Source organism: Carlito syrichta, unplaced genomic scaffold, assembly GCF_000164805.1.
Source record: "Carlito syrichta isolate Samal-C Ts95f unplaced genomic scaffold, Tarsius_syrichta-2.0.1 Scaffold304335, whole genome shotgun sequence".
Classification (NCBI taxonomy): domain Eukaryota; kingdom Metazoa; phylum Chordata; class Mammalia; order Primates; family Tarsiidae; genus Carlito; species Carlito syrichta.
In genome coordinates, this window is record NW_007248431.1 from 924,486 (window position 1) to 944,285 (window position 19,800).

The window sequence follows — 19,800 nt, forward strand, 5'->3', positions numbered from 1 at the left end:
ACAGCAGGGCCAGCTCTGCCCCTGCCTTCCTGAGGTGAGCCCTCAGGACAGACTATAGATGGGCAGGGGACCTCTCAGGAAGCTGGGGCACACTGTCTACCCATTCCCGCTGCTTTCATAAGTTCCCCAGCATGTCATCAGATAGAGCCCCATAGTGTCCAACAACAGTGATCTATGTTACTGATGCCCTCACCACTGACTGTACTGGGCCCTGTGAACTGGGCATGTGGGAGCCAACAACCCAGGAGAAGAGAGCCATGGACAAGCCATAAGAGCACTAAGGGTTAGTGCAGCTGCTGTGAGAACAGATGCAACCATGGAGACTTGCAGAGGAGGGGTGGGCAGACAGAAGAGAGCCCTTGAGAGGGAGTTTCCAGGTGAGTAGCTATGGAGTATCCAACATCCAGAGAGGGCAGCATGGGGACAGAGGACAGGCATATAGGCAGGGACCCCAAAGGGTGGTCCAGGAATGTTGCAGCCAAGGAAATGGAAGAAAAGAGGGAGAGGCAGGTTGGGGACTCAGTGTACCTTGGGGGACATACAACCCAGAGGGAACATGGTGATTTTAAGTAAGGGAGGAGCATATTCATATTTGTTTTGAAAAGGAGCCTCTATGGCAGGACAGTGGCTGGACTGGAAGGCTAGAGGGGCAGGGGGACTGCAGAGAGCATGCTGCCATGGTTCAAGCATAGATGGTCGTGACCTGGACTACAGTAGAATACGAAGACAAAGGGGAGAAACAAAGGCTGGAGATAGTAAGGATGTGGATTTGGCAGAACTTGCTGATGGCCTGTGTACATTGAGAAGAAAGCTGAGAGTGGCTCAGAGGAAGGTTCTCTGCTTCAAAGCCTGCCTGGACAATGTGGGGTGCCATTACTATGCCTCAGCTCAAAGTGCCAGGACAGTCTGGGGTAGTAGAGAACACTGGCCTGGGCTCTGGCCCTCATTCTACCTGAAACTCACTGCAGGTATACCAGGGCCTCCCCTCTGAGTCTGTTTCCTCCCCATTGGGATAGGTGCTCTGGACAAACCTTACAGCCAAGTGCTATACAATCTCTAACCCCCACACTCAATCAGCCCAGGAAAGTTTGCAGCCCATGCACAGCCCCACTCAGATGCTGAAAGTTTCAACCAGAGAAACAAACACATTCCCTTTGGAGTGCCTAACCAGCAATGAAAGCAGTGAACTACTGAAGACGGGGGAGACATATCTGTTGGGATAAGGAAAGGTGAAAAAGATTCAGGAGTTATCTGGATGAGGTTGCTGGTGAGTCGCACAAGACCGGTGGTGGAGGATGATTCCTTCAGGATGCTGCCACTGCTGTCTGCAGAGAGTGTCTGCGTGATGCCCAGCAGCAGCTGGGTCACTGTGGCTACCCACTCTTCCTTGGTTGCAGCTTCACTAGAGTTCACCATCTGTTGAACAGCCTGATTCAGAGCCACGTCAGAACACTCGAAACGCTGCTGGTGGTCCTTCAAGTGGAGCAAGGAGTCCTAGCACGGGAGGAAGCCAGGTGGAAGGTGCGCTGTGAGCTCATCACACCTGGGCACCCTTAGCACACCTGAGGGGGAAGAGCTGGGGGAAGACAAGGGCCAGTGCAAAAGAAAGGGAAGCACACTGCTCAGCACAATGCAGGCCCCACATAGCCATGAGGTGCCTGGGAGGGCATGTGGTGAACTGTATGTGATGACAGAATAGTGTGCCACCTGCCAGGGAGCTTTCAGAAAGGTGTTTCATCTCTATGCCTCACCTTTTGCATTTAGACAGCTGGGATGCTGGGAATGAGGCTGCAGGACAGGCCCAGGTGAGACAGTGACTTCAACACCTTAGTCAGCTTTTTCCAGAGCCACCGCGCCCATCCAGTGCCAGGACTCTGCAGGAAGTTCAGCAAGGGAGGGGCAGGCTGCCAGGAAGGGACTGTCTCAACTAAGGAGGGCCTGAGCCAGGGTCATAGTACAGTAGGAGCAACAGGCTAAGCAGTGTTGAAGTCGTCATTCTATGAGTTCTCTCTTCCCCAGGTGCTCTGGTGGGGCCAATGGTGGAGCCAACTTATAAGTCCCTCTGAGTCTCGGCCGCCACATGGTACTCTCAGAGGTACTGTGGTCATTAAATGAGCTGATGTGCACATCACACTCAGCACAGTGTCCAGCACACAGAAGCGCTCTCAGAACAGCACAATGAGTTGTTACTTCTGTTTTAAAAGCTCTTCTTTGGAAGCTATTCCTTTTTTCTTTTCTTTTCTTTTTTTTTTTTTTGAGACAGGGCCTTACTTTGTTACCCAGGCTGGAGTGCAGTGGCATAATCCTGGCTGACCACAGTCTCAACCTCCTGAGCTCAAGCAGTCCTTCCACCTCAGCTTCCCTATAGCTGGGACTACAAGTACTTATTTCCAAACCCGGCTTTCTTAAAATTATTTTTTGTAGAGATTGTGTTTCACTATGTTGCCCAGGCTGGTCTCAAACTCCTAAGCTCAAGTGATTCTCCCACCTCGGCTTCCTAAAGTGCTAGGATTAATAGGCATGAGCTATCACACCCAGCCAAAACTCATTTTTTTGGCCTTAGAATACAACCCATTAAACACCTGGGATCTCTACCTCTTTCATTACTGTTGGTGCAGGGGGAAATGCACCCTGTCTGTGAATACACAGATTGGTTGGGCCACATGTTAGACCCACGGGAAACACCTGCTGCCTGGGGCCACACTGTGCTCTGACTTCACCACAGCCCAGGCCTGCTCACCTTGATATGTATAGCTGCAACATACATTGACATACAGGTGACATTGACAGGTGTGGGGACAGAAATACTTGCAACTGCCTTTGGGATGTGGTATGACATCTGATCACAGATTAAAACCTTCCCCAATTTATAGGCCTAATTGCCAGGAAGATGGGCCCTGTGTTTCCTAAAGACAGCCAGCACCTTTTAATGGAATGCCCCTAGGAGGGCTCCTACAGGGTGCAGATGTTGGGTCTAAGGCCTAAGTTGACTCCTTCGGGTCAAAACATCGAATACATGAGGGGCAGGAGATTATTTTCCAGCAGGATAAAGACTGTTGGCAGCCGGGCTCAGTGGCTCAGCCTGTAATCCTATGCCTTGGGAGGCTGAAGTGAGTGGATTGCCTGAGCCCGTGGGTTTGAGACCCACCTGGGCAACTTGGTGAAACCTCATCTCTCCAATAAATAAAAAAATTAGCTGGGTGTGGTAGCACACGCCTGTAGTTCCAGCTACTTGGAAGATTGAGGCGGAAGGATCGCTGGAGCCCAGGTCGAGGCTGCGTGGCCGGGAGCAGCCACTGCACTCCAGTCTGGGTGACAGAGTGAGACTTGAACTCAAAAACAAAAACAAAAAAGACTGTTGGCTTCAAAGACAACCAGAGCTGTAGGGAAAGTCAGGGACAAGACAAGGACCTGCCAGCAGTGCTCTAATATGACATAATCCCCAGGGCCCAAGGCCAGAAAGAATGAAAAGGCAGAAGATTTACTGCCAACAAATGAGACCAAATTATTGACTGTGGGCAACACAATCATCTACCCAAACAAAACAAACAGAAAACAATTGGAAATGATAGGCATTCAGCGAAGCAGCTAGACTCAAAACAAACACGCACAAATCAATAGGGTTTCTATAAACCAGTAATGTAGGAATATACATGGAAAAGACAATAAATGACAAAACGATTCTGCTCAAAATAGCAACCAAAAATATTAAGGATTAAGAATCAACTCCCCAAGAAGCAAAGCATCCAATTATACTGAAGAACACAGAAAGTGTGGGAAAGTCACCACACACCTACAGGGAAGGATTCCACATCTGAGAACAGCTAGATGAAGCAAGTTAAAGGCAAACATAAAACATTAACACTGCTGAAAGAAAACAAAGGCAAACACACTTTTTTTTTCTCTCTGCTGATGGATCTCTTGTCTGCCTGCCCTCTAGAACACAAGTTTCCCCAGAGCAGCCTTTATCTTGTCCAGTGCCAGGCACCATGCAAAAGCTCAAGCCATGGGAGTGGGACAAGTAAATGAAATTTTGTTTTGTTTTGTTTTGAGATAAGGTCTTGCTCTGTCACCCAGGTTGGAGTGCAGTGGTGCCATCCCAGCTCACTTCAGCTTCAAACTCCTAGACTCAAGCGGGCCTCCTGTCTTAGTCTCCAGAGTAGTTGGGACTACAGGATGTGCCAGTGATGGGGAGGAGCTGCTGTGGCTGAGGCCTGGACCAGTGCTGCGGGAGTTTTTTGTGACGCCTGATTATGTTGCTTAATTTCCTATTGAGAGTGTGTTTTCCTATTGATTTGGAGTGCTTTTCTCATATTAAAAATATTCATCTTTTTCTCATCAGATCTTATAAGTATTTTTCCCAGTTTGTTGTTTGCTCTTAAATTGCAGCTTTTGTTTGTTGTTGTTCTTTTTTTTTGACATATAGAAATTCTGAATTGTTATGTTCTCAGATCTTTTGATATTTTCATATATTTGTAATTTTGTTCATTGTGTTTTGTTCATTATGCTTTCAAGAAAAATACTGCTGGGCGTGGTGGCTCCCACCTATAATCCAAGCACTTTAGGAGGCTGAGGCAAGAGGATCACTTGAGCCCAGAAGTTCAAGACCAGCCTGGGAACATGGTGAAACTCCACCTCTACAAAAAATAATTTAAAAAAATTAGCTGAGCACATCTAGCAGTTATAGACAACAACAGGAACAAGATGACATCTGAGCACTGGATCTATCCTACAGAGGCAGAGAGGGCAGGCCTCTCCCCTCTGTTTCCCCATCCAAGGCCCTCTTTGGTACACCCTGCTATCCCTCCCACACAGTCATGTTGGGCCACCTCACAACCTGCCACAGTAATTGAGGTCAGACACATTTTATCTACTGATCTCAGCTTGGGCCTGACTGACATCCTCTGGGAGGAGCTAGAGCCTCTCTCCCTCTTCTACCTGGCCCCTCCTCCTTCTTCCCCAAACCAACTCTTTCTTCTCCTTTCACCAGGACTGAGATGTTTCCATTTGTTCCCATAGTTGCACCTCTTAACTATTTCCCAGTTCAAGAAGTTAATGATCCAGATGCCTAATGTAGTCTGAGCAAGAAACCCAGACGAGGACTGGACTCTCCTTCCAAATGGAAAAGGAAGGACCCAGTGAGATAATAAATAGAATGTGATTGGTGTGATGAAGCATCAGGGACCAAGACTCCAGGCCAGCCAATGCTACTAAGCATGTTAAGTAAATTATCTTTCATGTTTGTCTCTTGCTGACTTGACTCGGCCTTCCTGGGGATGGTGGCAATGATGACAGCGGCAACTCCATGGCACTCACTACGTGCCAGGCATGGTACCCACATTCATTAACTTGCATGATCCCCACAAAAGGCTTCTGATCATGCTCATCCTAAAGATGTGAACTGAGACTCAAAGAGGCTAAGTAACTGCTCTACACCCAGCAGATGCAGGATCCCTGGCAGGTCCTCAGAAAGAGTTTTCTTCAGGGGATCTTGGCAAGATGGAGATGGAACAGTTCCGAGTGTGAGAGTCTCCGCAAAAGCAAGTCCATAAAGAATCTCTGCATGAGTGGGTATGTGCTGGTGGATAAGTGAAAGTCCATCTGAGGAGAGACTCGGGTTCATGCACCCAGGGTTCTCCTCTGGAGGTGACTGCAATCCACTACCACCCTGAGATTTGAGTACCCAGCACACAAGATCATCTGCTGTTCTCAGGGCTCTCTTGAGAGGAGGTAGCAGAGAATACCTGCTCCTTACCACCTGTCACCTGGCCCATATCGACACCTGTGGTAGCAGATCGGGCACAAACAGGAGGAACTGTGAAGAAGACAGGGTTGGAAATCTGGAACAGAGCCCCACCACTGGTGACAAGATGCCAAATGGCGCCATCTTCTCAGTTCTGGGATGGGCAGAGACCTGCATTGCCCCGCCAAGCTCTGTCCAGTCTCCAACCTGGGACCCAGAGAGGTCTTAAAGAGACAGACGCCTCTCCCCAATGCTGGAACAGGCACAGACATGTCAAATTTGAGTGGGAGGCTTGACAGCAGCGGCAGCAAGTCGCTTGAGTCCAGATCTGATCCATCCATCTCCCACGGTAGTCTGTGGGACATCTGACCCACACTAAGAGAAACCCTCTCAGTCTGCACTGAGAGCAGAGGAGAGGGACTGGAGAAAAGAGGCGCTCCTTATCGAGGTGGCAACCATAAGGAACCTGGAGTTACAGAAATGGCCACAGAATGAGTTTTTTTCCTTTTTTGCTTTTTGTTTTAGTTTTTGTCTCTCTTTCTTTCTGCTTTTATGTTTTCATACTTGCTTTATTTCTGTTATTCTAATGTTGTTTTTAAGATTTTGTTTGTGTATGGGTATTTTTAAGGGAGAGTACATCAATGGGGGGGTTTGTTTGTATGATTGTATTTTTTTTGTTTTTTATGTCTTTGGTTGTTTCTCTGTTTATTCATTAGTTGGTACACCTATCTGTTTTCCCTGTTCTTCTTCTTCTCCTCTCTCTCTACTTTCCTTTTGTCTTCTCCTTCCTTTTTCCATTACTTTCCTTTTTCTTATTTCATTTGGCTTTTAGGAGGCAAACATACACTCCTACTGCATAGACAAATTGTAAGACGGTGGCAAGTGGGTTCCAGGGGGCCCACACACCTGTCAGTAGATACTGAGATCTGCAGATAGCTTCTGAATCACAGCTCTCCCCATTAATTAAATCTCAAAACTACAAAAGTACAGCTCCCAACCCCCAGTCCAGCTTCAGAATTGAACAAAGCCAGAGGATCTACATAAGGACGAACAGGAGATTGAGCAAACAGAAATAAAAGTCATCCCCCCATCACTGAACAATAGAATTAAAGAAGAGGTTTAAAAAAGTAGGAAAACCTATACAAAAGAAGAAAAACCAAAGGAAGAATATGGGTCTCACACAGATCCCCGGGAGGACAGCCACTGAGAATATAGACTTCAGAACTAACAATGAAGAGCTCCCAGAATGACTGGTCTCAAACCACAAACCCAGATATCAAGATATTAACAGAGAGAATAAATAGAAATGAGGAGAGACAAGAGAAAAGAATGAAGAAATTGATAACTAAGATAACAACAATAAAGAATACAGTAAATGAAATAAATAACAAACTGATAAGCATGGAAAGCAGAATTAACCAAGCAGAAGAATCTCAGAGCTTGAGGACCATAATATGGAAAAAAGAACGACAGAGTCCTTCCCAAGAATGCAGGAAAAAGATTGAAAACACAAATAAATCAACCCCCAAATCAAAAGAAAGCCAACAAACAAATAAACAGCAACAACAACAAACTATAAGAACCTCGACAGGAATAAACCTCCACATCTCAATAATTGGCCTGAATGTGAATGGACTAAATGTACCACTGAAAAGACATGGAATGGCAAATTGGATAAACTATCATGATGCAATAATATGTTGTCTCCAAGAGACTCAACTCACCAGAAAGGACACTCACAGACTCAAAAGTAAGAGGAAGGTAAACAAATATTCAGACAAACAGAACACAAAAGAAAGCAGGAGTTATGGTCTTAATATCAGACAAAATACCCTTTAAGCTATCAAAAATTTAAAAAGATACAGAAGGTCACTACATAATGATAAAAGGTTCAATCCGTCAACAAGAAATATTCATCCTAAACATATATACACCCAACACAGGAGCACCAACTTTCATAAAGCAGCTGCTAGGTAAACGAAAAAAGATACTGACTCTAACACTATCATAGCTGGGGACACATAAATACCCCACTAACAACCCTAGATAGATCATCAAGACAAAAAAATCAAGAAGGAGATCCGGAAACTCAATGTGACAATTGACCAAATGGACTTAATAGATACCTACAGAACACTCCACCCAATAATCATGGAATACACATTCTACTCATCACCACATGGAATGTACTCTAAGATCAACTACATCCTCAGCCATAAATCAAGCATAAACAAATTCCATAAGATTGAAATTCTGCCATGCACCTTCTCACTCCATAGTGGAATAAAAATAAATACCAAAACCAACAAAGTTCCTCCAAAACTCACAAAGACATGTGCGGGGGCCCGCCCCGCGAGGGTCGTGGGATGTGTTGAAGGAGAGACGGATAGGCGAACGACGATCATATACCGGACACCTGCTTTTTGAACAGATGACAATTTAATGCTAGTTAATACAGAGCTTTTATACCATTTTTGAAGGGGCAAGACAAAGAAAACTCTTTCACATACATATCTTTTAAAAGTTACCAGCTAGTGGTCTTAGTAGCAAACAAACCAAGATTCCCAGTGGCTTTAGTAGCAAATAAGCCAGGAATCTCATAGGCATTAGACAAGTCCTATTCATAGAGCCAACAATGACACTCTCAGTCCAATGTCCCAAATTACAAATGTTTCAAGAAAGTTTCTTTAAGTGTATATTTTTTTATGTGTCAGGAATATTCTCATCTTAGGCTCTTATGTTCTTCAGAGTCCTGTGATCTCCTCCCTTGTCCAGATGTCCTCGTTACTTTTCTCTTTTTTTTTTTTTTTTTTAATTAATCAGTATTTTTATTATAGTTTTGTGGGGTACAGTTAAAGGGTTAGGTGTACAATTACGTTTCATTCAGACACCCTGTTGATAAGAAGTGTTTTCCCAGCCCCAGACAGATATTTGCTACTGTTACTTTTCTCTTATCTTGCAGTGCTTGTTTCTAAAGAGAACTCAAAAGAGGCTTTTAGTAATGTTTCCCAGGCCCCTCAAGGTTACTTTCTGTTTTAGCTGATTTGTCATAAAAGTGTCTGATTATTATATTCTGAGTTCAGTGAAAACTACTCTATAAATGTTAACTTAGAGTTTTAACTATAGTATTAAGTAAAAACCTTAATATTAATCCTTATCCTAAGTTAGTGAAAGCAGTGTTATAAATCACCTACATAACTCCTAGATAAGTGTTAGAACTATAATGAATTCATAATGAACTACTATAAACTTGTGCTTCTAAAAATCTTTATGTCTAAACACTAAACTGCATAATCCTAAATCAAATAAGGAGTGGATATACTTATATCATTTATTACTTAAGCAATATCTAGTAACTTATAACCAAGTGAAAGAAAGCATTCTTGATGTGTTTCAGAGTTTAACCCTTGCATATGTTAGAAAAGGCCAAGTGGCATAGTGGGAAAATGGAAAAATAAACCATGATATTTCCAGGTTAGCTGTGATTCTTCGCATAAACATGCCATCTTCTTTTTCCATGACTGCACAGAATTTCTTCAGCTGTATCAACAGCAAAGATGGAAGACAGAAGGGCCTCAGCTGCCTGGGCTCGCTTTGCGGCCAGGGGTCCTCAGCACACCTGGACTTTGTCATCAGGCGGGCCTCCAAGGCTGGCTCCCAACATATCCCCCTTTTTTGTTTTTTAATACGAAGCCGTGAAATTCCGTGCTTAGTCGAGAGATGTTATTTTTCAATGACTTGAAGATGACTGGAAGCAAACATAACAGTAGCAAGATTATTTCTCCACAAATTCCCACATTGATTAATATAGACAATAATGATTTTTGATTGACAAATGAAGAAAAATTGTTATAGATTGACTGAGCCAATTGGGTGAATTCAAATTGTTTTTCAGCAGAGCTAATGTCTTGTACTTCTTGATGAAGCTTGGAGAGATCCAAACTTATGTTGGAATGGTTCCAAATTCTGGAGATATGATTTTTAATCCTATCTCAGGTATGAATAGACTTGTTCACTTGAAGAGGTGTGACACAAATCCATTTAAACTCTGAATGACATCTCAAAGCCAATTTAATTTTCAAGGCTACAAGTTCCTGTCCTATAATCAAAATAGCCTCTTCTAATGCATTAACTTTACTTTCTAATTTTTGGTTGATAATTTCTTGAGCTGCTAATGCTAATGAGACATTTTTGGATAACTGATCTGTAAACGTAGCAGTATGTACTTCTTTAGCTAAGGTTATGGCTGAAACTGAAACTGAAGTAGCAATGACTATCAAAGCTGTAATACCTAAAATTAAAGTTGTTATAAATCTTTTTGGTCGTGACAACAGTGAGTTAACCTCATATTTAAACACTAAACGATATACATCACATCAAAGAGATGTAAGATTTATAGGAACCATTAAATAAGAAGGCTGTTTAACAATTATGAATTCTCTATATAAATTAGAACAAGTAAGACAATTAGTTAATTTACAATTTATGCAAGTAGTTTGATTTTTTAGGTAAACTAAAACATATTGGAAGAGAACTAGAACAACCTGAAAAGGAAAAATTATGATTAATAACAGTTTTGACCCTCAATGAAAAAAGAGTGGAGTCTTTTAATAAAGAGGTATGATTAGTAAAAACAGTAATAATCTTAGTATCCCATGTAACAGGCTGGAATACTAGAGGGTTTGGGATATATTTTTTTATGTGTCAAAAATATTCTCATCTTAGACTCTTATATTCTTCAGAGTCCTGTGATCGCCTCCCTTGTCCAGATGTCCTCATTACTTTTATCTTACAGTGCTTGTTTTAAAAAAAACTCAAAAAAACTCAAGGTTATTTTCTGTTTTAACTAATCTGTCATAAAAGTGTCTGATTATTATATTATAAATTCAATAAAAACCTACTCTATAAATGTTAACTTAGAGTTTTAACTATAAAATTAAATAAAAACCTTAATATTAATCCTTATCCTAAGTTAATAAAAACAGTGTTATAAATCACCTACATAACTCCTAGATAAGTGTTAAAACTATAACAAATTCATAATAAACTACTATAAACTTGTGCTTCTAAAAATCTTTATGTCTAAACACTAAACTACATAATCCTAAATCAAATAAAAAATAAATATACTTATATCATTTATTACTTAAACAATATCTAATAACTTATAACCAAGTAAAAAAAACATTCTTGATGTGTTTCAAAATTTAACCCTTACATATGTTAAAAAAGGCCAAGTTACATAGTGGAAAAATAAAAAAATAAACCATGATATTTCCAGGTTAGCTGTGATTCTTCACATAAACATGCCATCTTCTTTTTCCATGACTGCACAAAATTTCTTCAGCTATATCAACAACAAAAATGAAACACAGAAGGGCCTCAGCTGCCTGGGCTCACTTTGCGGCCAGGGGTCCTCAACACACCTAGACTTTGTCATCAGGCAGGCCTCCAAGGCTGGCTCCCAACAGACATGGACTCTAAACAGCATGATGCTAAACAACTCCTGGGTCAACACGGAAATCAAAACAGAAATTAAAAGATTCCTGGAAACAAATGAAAATGAAGAAACATATCAACATCACATCTCTGGGATGCCATGAGAGCAGTACTAAGAGAGGAATTCATATTTCTACGAACACACATGAAGAAAATGTAAAGATCACAAGTTAACAGCCTAACAAATCACCTAAGGAAGTTGGAAAGGCAAGACCACCAAAACCCTAACTTAAGCAGATCACCAAAATAAAAGCCAAAACTCAGGACACAGAAGAAAAAATATAATACACACACACAAAAAAAATCAATGAAACAAAAAGTTCGTTCTTTGAAAGAATAAACAAGACTGATGGACCCCTAACTAGACTGATCAAAAAAAAAGAGAGAAAAGTCCAAATAAACACAATCATAATTTAAAAGATTAAGGCAAACTGACCCTGAAAAAGTACAAAAGATTGTCAGAGATTACTATGTACACTTGTATGGAAACAAACTTGAAATGGAGGATTTTCTACATCACACAACCTCCCCAGGTTGAAACAAGCAGAAATCGAGAACAACAACCTGGGAAATTGGCTATGTCATAAGAAAACCACACACAAAAAATGCCCTGGACCAGATGGCTTTCCAGCAGAATTCTACAAAACATACAAGCAGGAGTTGATACCAATCCTACTAAAAGTATGCCAGGCAATTGAGAAAGATGGAACTGTCCTCAAATCATTTTATGAAGCTAACATCACATTGATACCCAAACCGGGTAAAGATCCAACAAAGAAAGAGTACTGGTCAATATCCTTGATGAACATAGATGCTAAAATTCTCAACAAGATTCTAGCAATCTGGATCCAACAACACATCTCAAATGTCATCTACCATGTCCAAGTAGGCTTTATTCCCGGGATGCAGGGCTGGTTCAACATCTGCAAGACCATAAACATAATTAAATACAACAACAGATGTAAAAAGAAAAATCACATGATTGTATCATTAGACGTGGAAAAAATTTTGGATAAAATCCAGCACCTCTTAAGCTTGATAAAAACCCTTGAACATCTAGGTTTAGAGGGAACATACTTCAAAATAGTAAGAGCAATCTATGAGAAAACCACAGTCAACATACTGCTAAACAGACAGAAATTGGAACCATTTCCCCTGAAAATCGAACAAGACAACACTCCTCCAATTGTATCGGAAGTCCTAGCTAGAGCAATCAGACAAGGAAGGAAATCAGGGGTATCCAAACAGGAAAAGAGGAAGTTAAGTTAGTTCTCTTTGCAGATGAAACGATTCTATACCTCGAAAACCCAAGAAAATTTGTCAAAAAACTCCTTGCACTGATAAAGGACTTTGGCAGTGTCTCAGGGTATAAAATAAAAGTGCAAAAGACAGTTGCATTCCTATACACTAACAATAAACAAACAGAAACCCAAATAAAAAGCACAATCCCATTCACAATAGCCACACACAAAAAATGGAATATCTTGGCATCTTCCTAAGCAGAGAAGTGAAAGATCTTTATAACGAAAACTACAAAATACTGCTGAAAGAAACCAAAGATGACATAAACAAATGGAAAAATATTCCATGCTCATGGATTGGAAGAATCAGCATTGTTAAGATGTCCATCCTACCCAAGAATCTACAAATTTAACGCAATACCCATTACATTACCAGCAGCATTCTTCTGAGACCTGGAAATGAAAAGACAGGAATTCATATGGAAACAAAAACAACCACAAATCGCCAAGAACAATAATCCTCAATAAAAAAAATAAAGCGGGAAATATCACATTCCCAGACTTCAAACTTTTTTATAAAGCTACAATAATCAAAACAGCCTGGTATTGGTATAAGAACAGGCCTATAGACCAATGGAACAAGAAAGAGATTCCAGAAGCAAAACCTCAATTTCTCAACCAACTCTTCTTCAACAGAGCCTACGCCATCAACCACTGGGGAGAGGAGAACCTATTCAGTAAATGGTACTAGGAAAACTGGTTGACCACATGCAGAAGATTGAAATAAGACCCCTACCTATCACCATACACACAAATCAACTCTAAATGAATCAAGGACCTAAACGTAAAATCTCAAACTATAAGAACCTTAGAAAATGGAGGAGACACTCTTATGGAAATTGGAACTAGCAACTAATTCCTGATCAAAATGCCAAGTGCCCATGCCATAAGAGATAAGATAGACAAGTGGGACTTTATCAAACTGACAAGCTTCTGCAAAGTCAAAGAAACTATCAAGAGAGTGGGGAGACAGCCCACAGACTGGGAAGAAATATTTTCCAGCTGTATATCTGACAAAGGCTTAACATCTAAGCTCTACAAGGAACTCAAAAATGCCAAAAATAAAAAACAACCCCATTACAAAGTGGGCAAAAAATTTGAATAGACAATTCTCAAAAGAAGAAATATAAGCAGACAACAGATACATGAAAAAATGCTCAGTCTCACTAGTCATCAAAGAAATGCAAATTAAAACCACACAGAGATACCACTTAACTCCAGCCAGGATGGCCATCATCAGTAACTCAAAAAACAACAGATACTGAAGAGAATGTGGCAAAAAGAGAACACTTCTACACTGTTGGTGGGAGTGTAAACAAGTACAACCTCTGTGAAAAACAGTTTGGTGATTCCTAAAGATCTAAAAATCAGCCTTCCATACGACCGTGTAATCTCCCTACTGGGAATATACCTGGAGGAACTCAAATACCTCTAATGAAAAAGATATCTGCACATGCATGTTTACTGCAGTATTATTCACAATAGCAAAAACATGGAACCAACTGTGCTGCCCGTTGAAAGAGGAATGGATAAAAAAAGTTGTGGCATATGTACATGATGGAATATTATGCAGCCATAAAGGATGACAAAATTATGACCTTCACAATAATTTGGATAGACGTAGAGTCTATAATACTGAGTGATCTATCACAGAAGCAAAAAACTGAGTATCACATGTTCTCACTCATAAGCGGACCTTGAACAATTATCGTAATACTATAAGAAAGGGATTGGCAGTAGTGGGAAACTGCTGGGGGTCGGGGGTACACCTCATCAACAAGGGCACCTGCATAATGAACATTTGTATACCTAACCCTGAATTGTACTCCACATCTTTAAAAAAAAAATTAAAAAAAAAAAGAGTTTCTTCCTGAAGGACACGGAGGGAGCCTAGGAGGGCACGTGTGGCTTCAAACACGATACTGATCTTCTTCTTCTTCAACTAAGTAACTGGGGTGGAAGAGAAAAAAAAACTTACAAGACTGTCCACAGATCTTTATCTTGATCCTTTACACTGCACAGATAGATATTTTATCCATTTTTATATCTGATTTAAAAAGTAACAATAACAAAAGAGACAGATGAAAAAACAGGAGGATGGACAGGTGATATCCTGATCATTCTTTCTTTCTCCTCTGCCACAAAGAAGTTCAGAGTCAAGTATGGGGCTTACCCCGAGCCACGCAGAACCCTAGAACCTGCACTCCTAGGTTCTAACTTTTCCCTAGTCTTGACCACATCTTCTGATTGGCATTTTCCTGGGGACTAGACTAGTGATTTTGACTCCCACTTTTCTCTTGTAGGAATGTGTTCTCAAGAGCTGTCTCAGAAGCTCCAGAAAATAAACACACAAACAAGCAAGCAAAGAAGGTGTGAGCGGGAGTGAGGAACACTGGCAGCACATACCTGCAGCAGCAACAGCTGTGCTGGTCTTTCAGGAATGGAAGTCATGAACTCCAGGTGTTTGGCCCGGTCAAACCCACTGGTCCACAAGGTGGGGCGGAGCAGATGCACGACAGCCTTGTAGTCACCTGCTTCATAAAGCCGCTGAATGTCCTCCAGGGACTGGCATCGCTTCAGAGACTTCAGGTTCTTTTCAATCTGAAAAAGGCCCAGAAATGCTGTCTGAGGGCAAACTCCTTACACCCTCCCTGAATCTGGTCAGCATTTGCATTTATCAGACCCAGATGAGGAGGATCAAAATTACTCCACCTACTCTGTCAGTGTTTATACTAAATGCATGTGATTTATTTGTTTTATTTTTGAGGCCAGGTCTCACTGTGTTGCCCAGGCTGTCATCAGACTCCTGGGCTCAAGCAATCCACCCACCTCAACCTACCAAGAAGCTGAGACGAGAGGCATGTACCACCACACCCAGCTAAATGTGTGTGTGTGTGTGTGTGTGTGTGTGTGTGTGTGTATACACACACATATATATATAGTTTTTTTAAAAAGTATTTCTATTAAGGTCAAGGCATTCCCTTCTTTAAAAAACAAACACCAAAACCCAAAAACTGACCTAGAAGCAGAGGGGTTCCAGAAAAGCATCTGCCAAAATAGATGGACAACTACTTGGTCATAGTGCAGTGAACCAGATTTGCAGAACTACAGAGCTCCAGGCTGTCAGAGACTCAGCAGGGCTGGGCCAGAGGTTGACACACACCACGGACAATCACATGGGGCTTAGCATGACCCCAGTGTACAGGCAGCAGGGAACTACACTTAGACTTGCCCTGAAATCACTCAGCAAAAGTCTAAAGGCCATTTTCACCCAACGTGGGCATGTTGCAGGCCCGGAGCTGCAGTGGAGTCTGAGATTACACATTGAGAGAAGTGCCACCCAAGTAGAACCTGGCATATGCACCACACACTGCTGATCCAGCCCATGATCAGCCCACTGGTCTGCTTTAGCTGATATTTCCTTCTATTCCCACTGGAGTGGCTGCAACATGCAGCCAGAAGAGCTGAGCAATAACTATTTCTAAATCATGTTGGTAGGAACTTCCACACCTGCTACTTGAATGAGCTATTCATCAAGGATCTGCAGTGTCCTAGTGTGCTAGGGTGGCCTCCCCCAGAACTCTCCTGCCCTCCCTCTAGAGGCCCTGCTCAGCATGTGGGTGGCTCTCTCGTTCCTGAGAAAGGTCAGGCCTAGACTAACTGGGCCAACTTAAAATACATCTTTGACCAAGACAAAAACCATTAAAAATATTCCCACTCACCTCCTCACAATGAAGTCATTGTGGAGGTTGGGCAGCCGGATGACAATGTCTCTTTGCTTAGGCCCTGCCCCTGCCTGAACGGCAGCAGAGCTCTGGAGCATTTCTGTGCAGATGTCATAGTTCTCCAGGGCCTGTTGCATGTCCCCAGTCAGAAGGAAAACCAGGTCAAAAGAGGGGATAGAAGGCTTACTGTGCTGTGTCAGGTGCCTTACATCCTAGAGTTCACTAGACTGTGGATGCCATAAGGGTGTTTTTTACCCAATTACTGCTATACCCCCTAAATAAGACTTGGTATATAGCTGGGGCTAAATAAATATTTGCTAAATGAGTGATAATCAAACCACAACTCTGTGAGAGGAAGTATCATTAACCCTATTTACAGATGAGGACACTGAGGACACTTGAGTAAGGTTGGGTATCTGGCAGAGCCAGGATTACAACCTAGACCTGTCCTAATTCCAGGACTGATGTTCACATCAGTGTTGCTACCCTCTTATCAAATGGTTGCTAACAGGATCCTGGCAATCTCTGCCTCATTCTATTACATGTATCAGGTACCACTGTGTGCAGGGTGCTGGGTAACAGTCAATCTACTCCAGCTTTCCCGACCAGGCTCTGAAGAGAAATAGTCCCAGAACTCTTACAAAGCTGGTAGATAATTCCCTTCTAGAAAGCTCTGTATCCATTCAAGTACTCACTTAGACTCTCTCAGGAAAACATAAGCAAAAGGTCAAGACCAGAAGGCAATCTTGAGTGGGAGTCAGAGAGAGCCTTTCCAGAGCTCAGTGGTTATGCTGAGGAGTTTTACAGATGGGTGGTCATGTCTGGATTTCTGAGACGCTGAGTATTCCCCGCCAACTCTCCACTTCCTCATGCCAAGCTCAGTGCTGGAAAGGTGTTGAGCATGCACATGAGCACTCACATACACACACACATTCTCAACATGGTCAGTTTTTTGCTTTTCTTGCCAGGTACCAGGGCATGTTCCCCAGGCAGCTGACTATGGAACTAACCTGCAGCACCAGGAAGCGAGCCTTCAGCCAGTAAACACAGACCACAAACTCCAGCCAGCCATCCTCAAATAAGTCATGCTGGGATGAAGCGAATGACAGCTGTAGGAGGTCACCCAAGCGGTGGGTCCCTGGGAAGTTGGGCCCGAATCTGCCATTCACCACACCAGTAGGGCTGTTCTGAGGAGACACTGAAAAGCATCAGGACTCAAGTTAACTTCACGAGTAGCATTCAAATGCTCTTCTGCTCCCCCCAAATTGCCCTCAGCCCTCACTACACCCACCCTGTCTTCAGGGATACCCTGGGTCCCTTGAAGCCTTAGAGTGGCAGGTATCAGAGAGGTCTAACCAGTTAGAGATGCTGAGACTCCAAGAGTAGGAGGCAGGAAGAAATTTTATAGACTGAGTTTTGAGCATATCTACATTCCACCAGGTGGTAGTGGAAAAATTATTGGGGACACATAAAGCATCAAATGGTCACATCAAAACTGAGATCCTGTTTCCTTCAACCCCAAGCAACAGCAAAAGCAGGCAGGTGGCTCCCTCTGGGGGCTCAGCTGCTGTTAACCACTTCTTGAATGTCCAGGAGGTTTCTTTGGGACCCTAACAAGCCAACCCAGAAAATGAGCCCACTGCAGACGTAAGTCTGAATTCCTTGACTCAGCTGCCCCCTGTTCAGCTTTCTCCTGGCTGCTGGGAGTTCAGGAATCAGCACTGCCACAGAAAACAATGCCTACTACCTGCAGAGCTTCTGCCTCCAGCAGCCACTGATCCAGTTGGAGCTCCATGCAGGAGAGAGACAGGAGCATCATGTCCTGCAGGAAAGGCACAGGAAGGTCACAAACAATGTCACAAAGACTCGTCACGTCAAAGTGTAGGGGGTAGGAGAAAACCAAAGTACAATTTACATTTTTTTGAGTCGTAGTCTCACTCTGTCACCCAGGTTGGAGTACAGTTGCATGCTCAGGACCACGGCAACCTCAGCCTGCTGGGCTCAAACAATCCTACTGCCTCAGTCTTCCAAGTAGCTGAAACTACAGGTGTGTACCACTACACCCAGCTAACTTTTAAATTTATAGAATCGAGGTCTCGCCAAGTTGCCCAGATTGGTCTCGAACCCGTGGGCTCAGGGAATCTTCTCACTTCCACCTCCCAAATTGCTGGGATTACAGGCACTGGTGCCTGGCCTAAAATTTACTTTTTGATAAAAATATAATAATCTCAAGTCTGTGTATATATATATATTTCTCGATCTACTTTCCATTTCAATTTTTTTATTTTTTATTTTTTGGGAGACAAGGTCTCACTCTGTCACTCAGACTGGAGTGCAATGGCACAATCATAGCTCACTGTAGCCTTGAGCTCCTGGACTCATGTGATCCTCCACTCTAGCCTCTTGAGTAGTAGCTAGGACTGTAGGCATGTGCCACCACACCTGGCTCTTTTTCATTTTTTTGTAGAGACAGGGTCTGGCTGTGTGACACAGGCTGGGCCTACTTTTCATTTCATAAGTGATAATCGATGGCTACTTGCCTGAACATAAAAAGAGGAACATAGATCTAGGTTGGGACAATATTTGGGAGGGGCTGGAAAACCTGTCTTCAGAGTCCTGAGATAGTGTCCTGTAGAAGAGGCAGCCCCATCACCTGCCAAGTGCCAGACCAGATGCTGCATCCAAACTATAGCTCTCAACCTTGAAAAGTGCCTGGAGGCTGGCGCACCATTCCCAGAGCACTCGAGTAAGCTGAGGCTCTACAATAAGGAGGCACTTGCCCAGCAGGCACAGCTTAGAAATGATCAGCCTGGTATGCCTGGAAACCAAAGCCTTGGCTCCTCCTGCTGTTCCACAATTTCCCCTGGGAAGAGGGAGGCTTAGTAGGCAGAAGTTGCCAAAACGTAGTCTCTTGAGGCATCCAAGTAGACGTTGCCCAGTAAAGGACCACTGACCCCATAAGCTCCTCTACCTTCTATGCCCTCAGCCAGAAAGACCACTATGCTCCTGCCTTAACATTCAGTGTTCCCCCTCCAATATGAGTAGGGGGCCAGAACACCCTGTGTTTCCTTGAGCTTCAATGGTTATCCAGTGGAGGAGCCTGGAGCGTGGAGTCCAGCAGGCAGACAGGACTGAGGAAGGCTTAGCCCCCAACTGCTAGAGGCCCCCACTACTCCTCTAAAAGCCTACCTAGCTTCTATATTTCTGTTTTTTCACTTGGTCACAGTCCTGGCACTTCAAACACACCAGATGCTTCCCTTTTCCCCAAGCCTTTCCTGGTGAGCTCTCCTCCATCTCAGTCATTGACCCAAAAAGCCTCCCCATGACTCTTTTCCCTCATATCCCTTGTCCAGTTCATCCTACCAGCTCTGCCTCCAGAATCCCCTACCCCAGTACCACCATGAGTCTCAGCTACCACCACCACTCAGGTGGCAGCAGCCTCTTGACGGCCCCCCCATGCCCACTCACTTGAGTGTATCCTCCATTCAGCTACCAGGGATCTTTCTGGGCACACACCAGGTCCCATGACTTC

The 19,800-nt window shown here is 43.1% G+C and overlaps 1 protein-coding gene across 1 annotated transcript in view; it reads right to left on the bottom strand.

The window, feature by feature from the left end:
- The window catches only part of LOC103262104 (calcineurin-binding protein cabin-1-like), a 66,991-nt gene that overhangs the window by 21,140 nt on the left and 26,051 nt on the right, over positions 1 to 19,800 (bottom strand). The window contains 6 exon segments of the mRNA XM_021713192.1: positions 1,256 to 1,494; positions 14,950 to 15,155; positions 16,270 to 16,411; positions 17,279 to 17,466; positions 18,016 to 18,033; positions 18,036 to 18,090. Coding sequence (XP_021568867.1) covers positions 1,256 to 1,494; positions 14,950 to 15,155; positions 16,270 to 16,411; positions 17,279 to 17,466; positions 18,016 to 18,033; positions 18,036 to 18,090 — 848 coding nt within the window.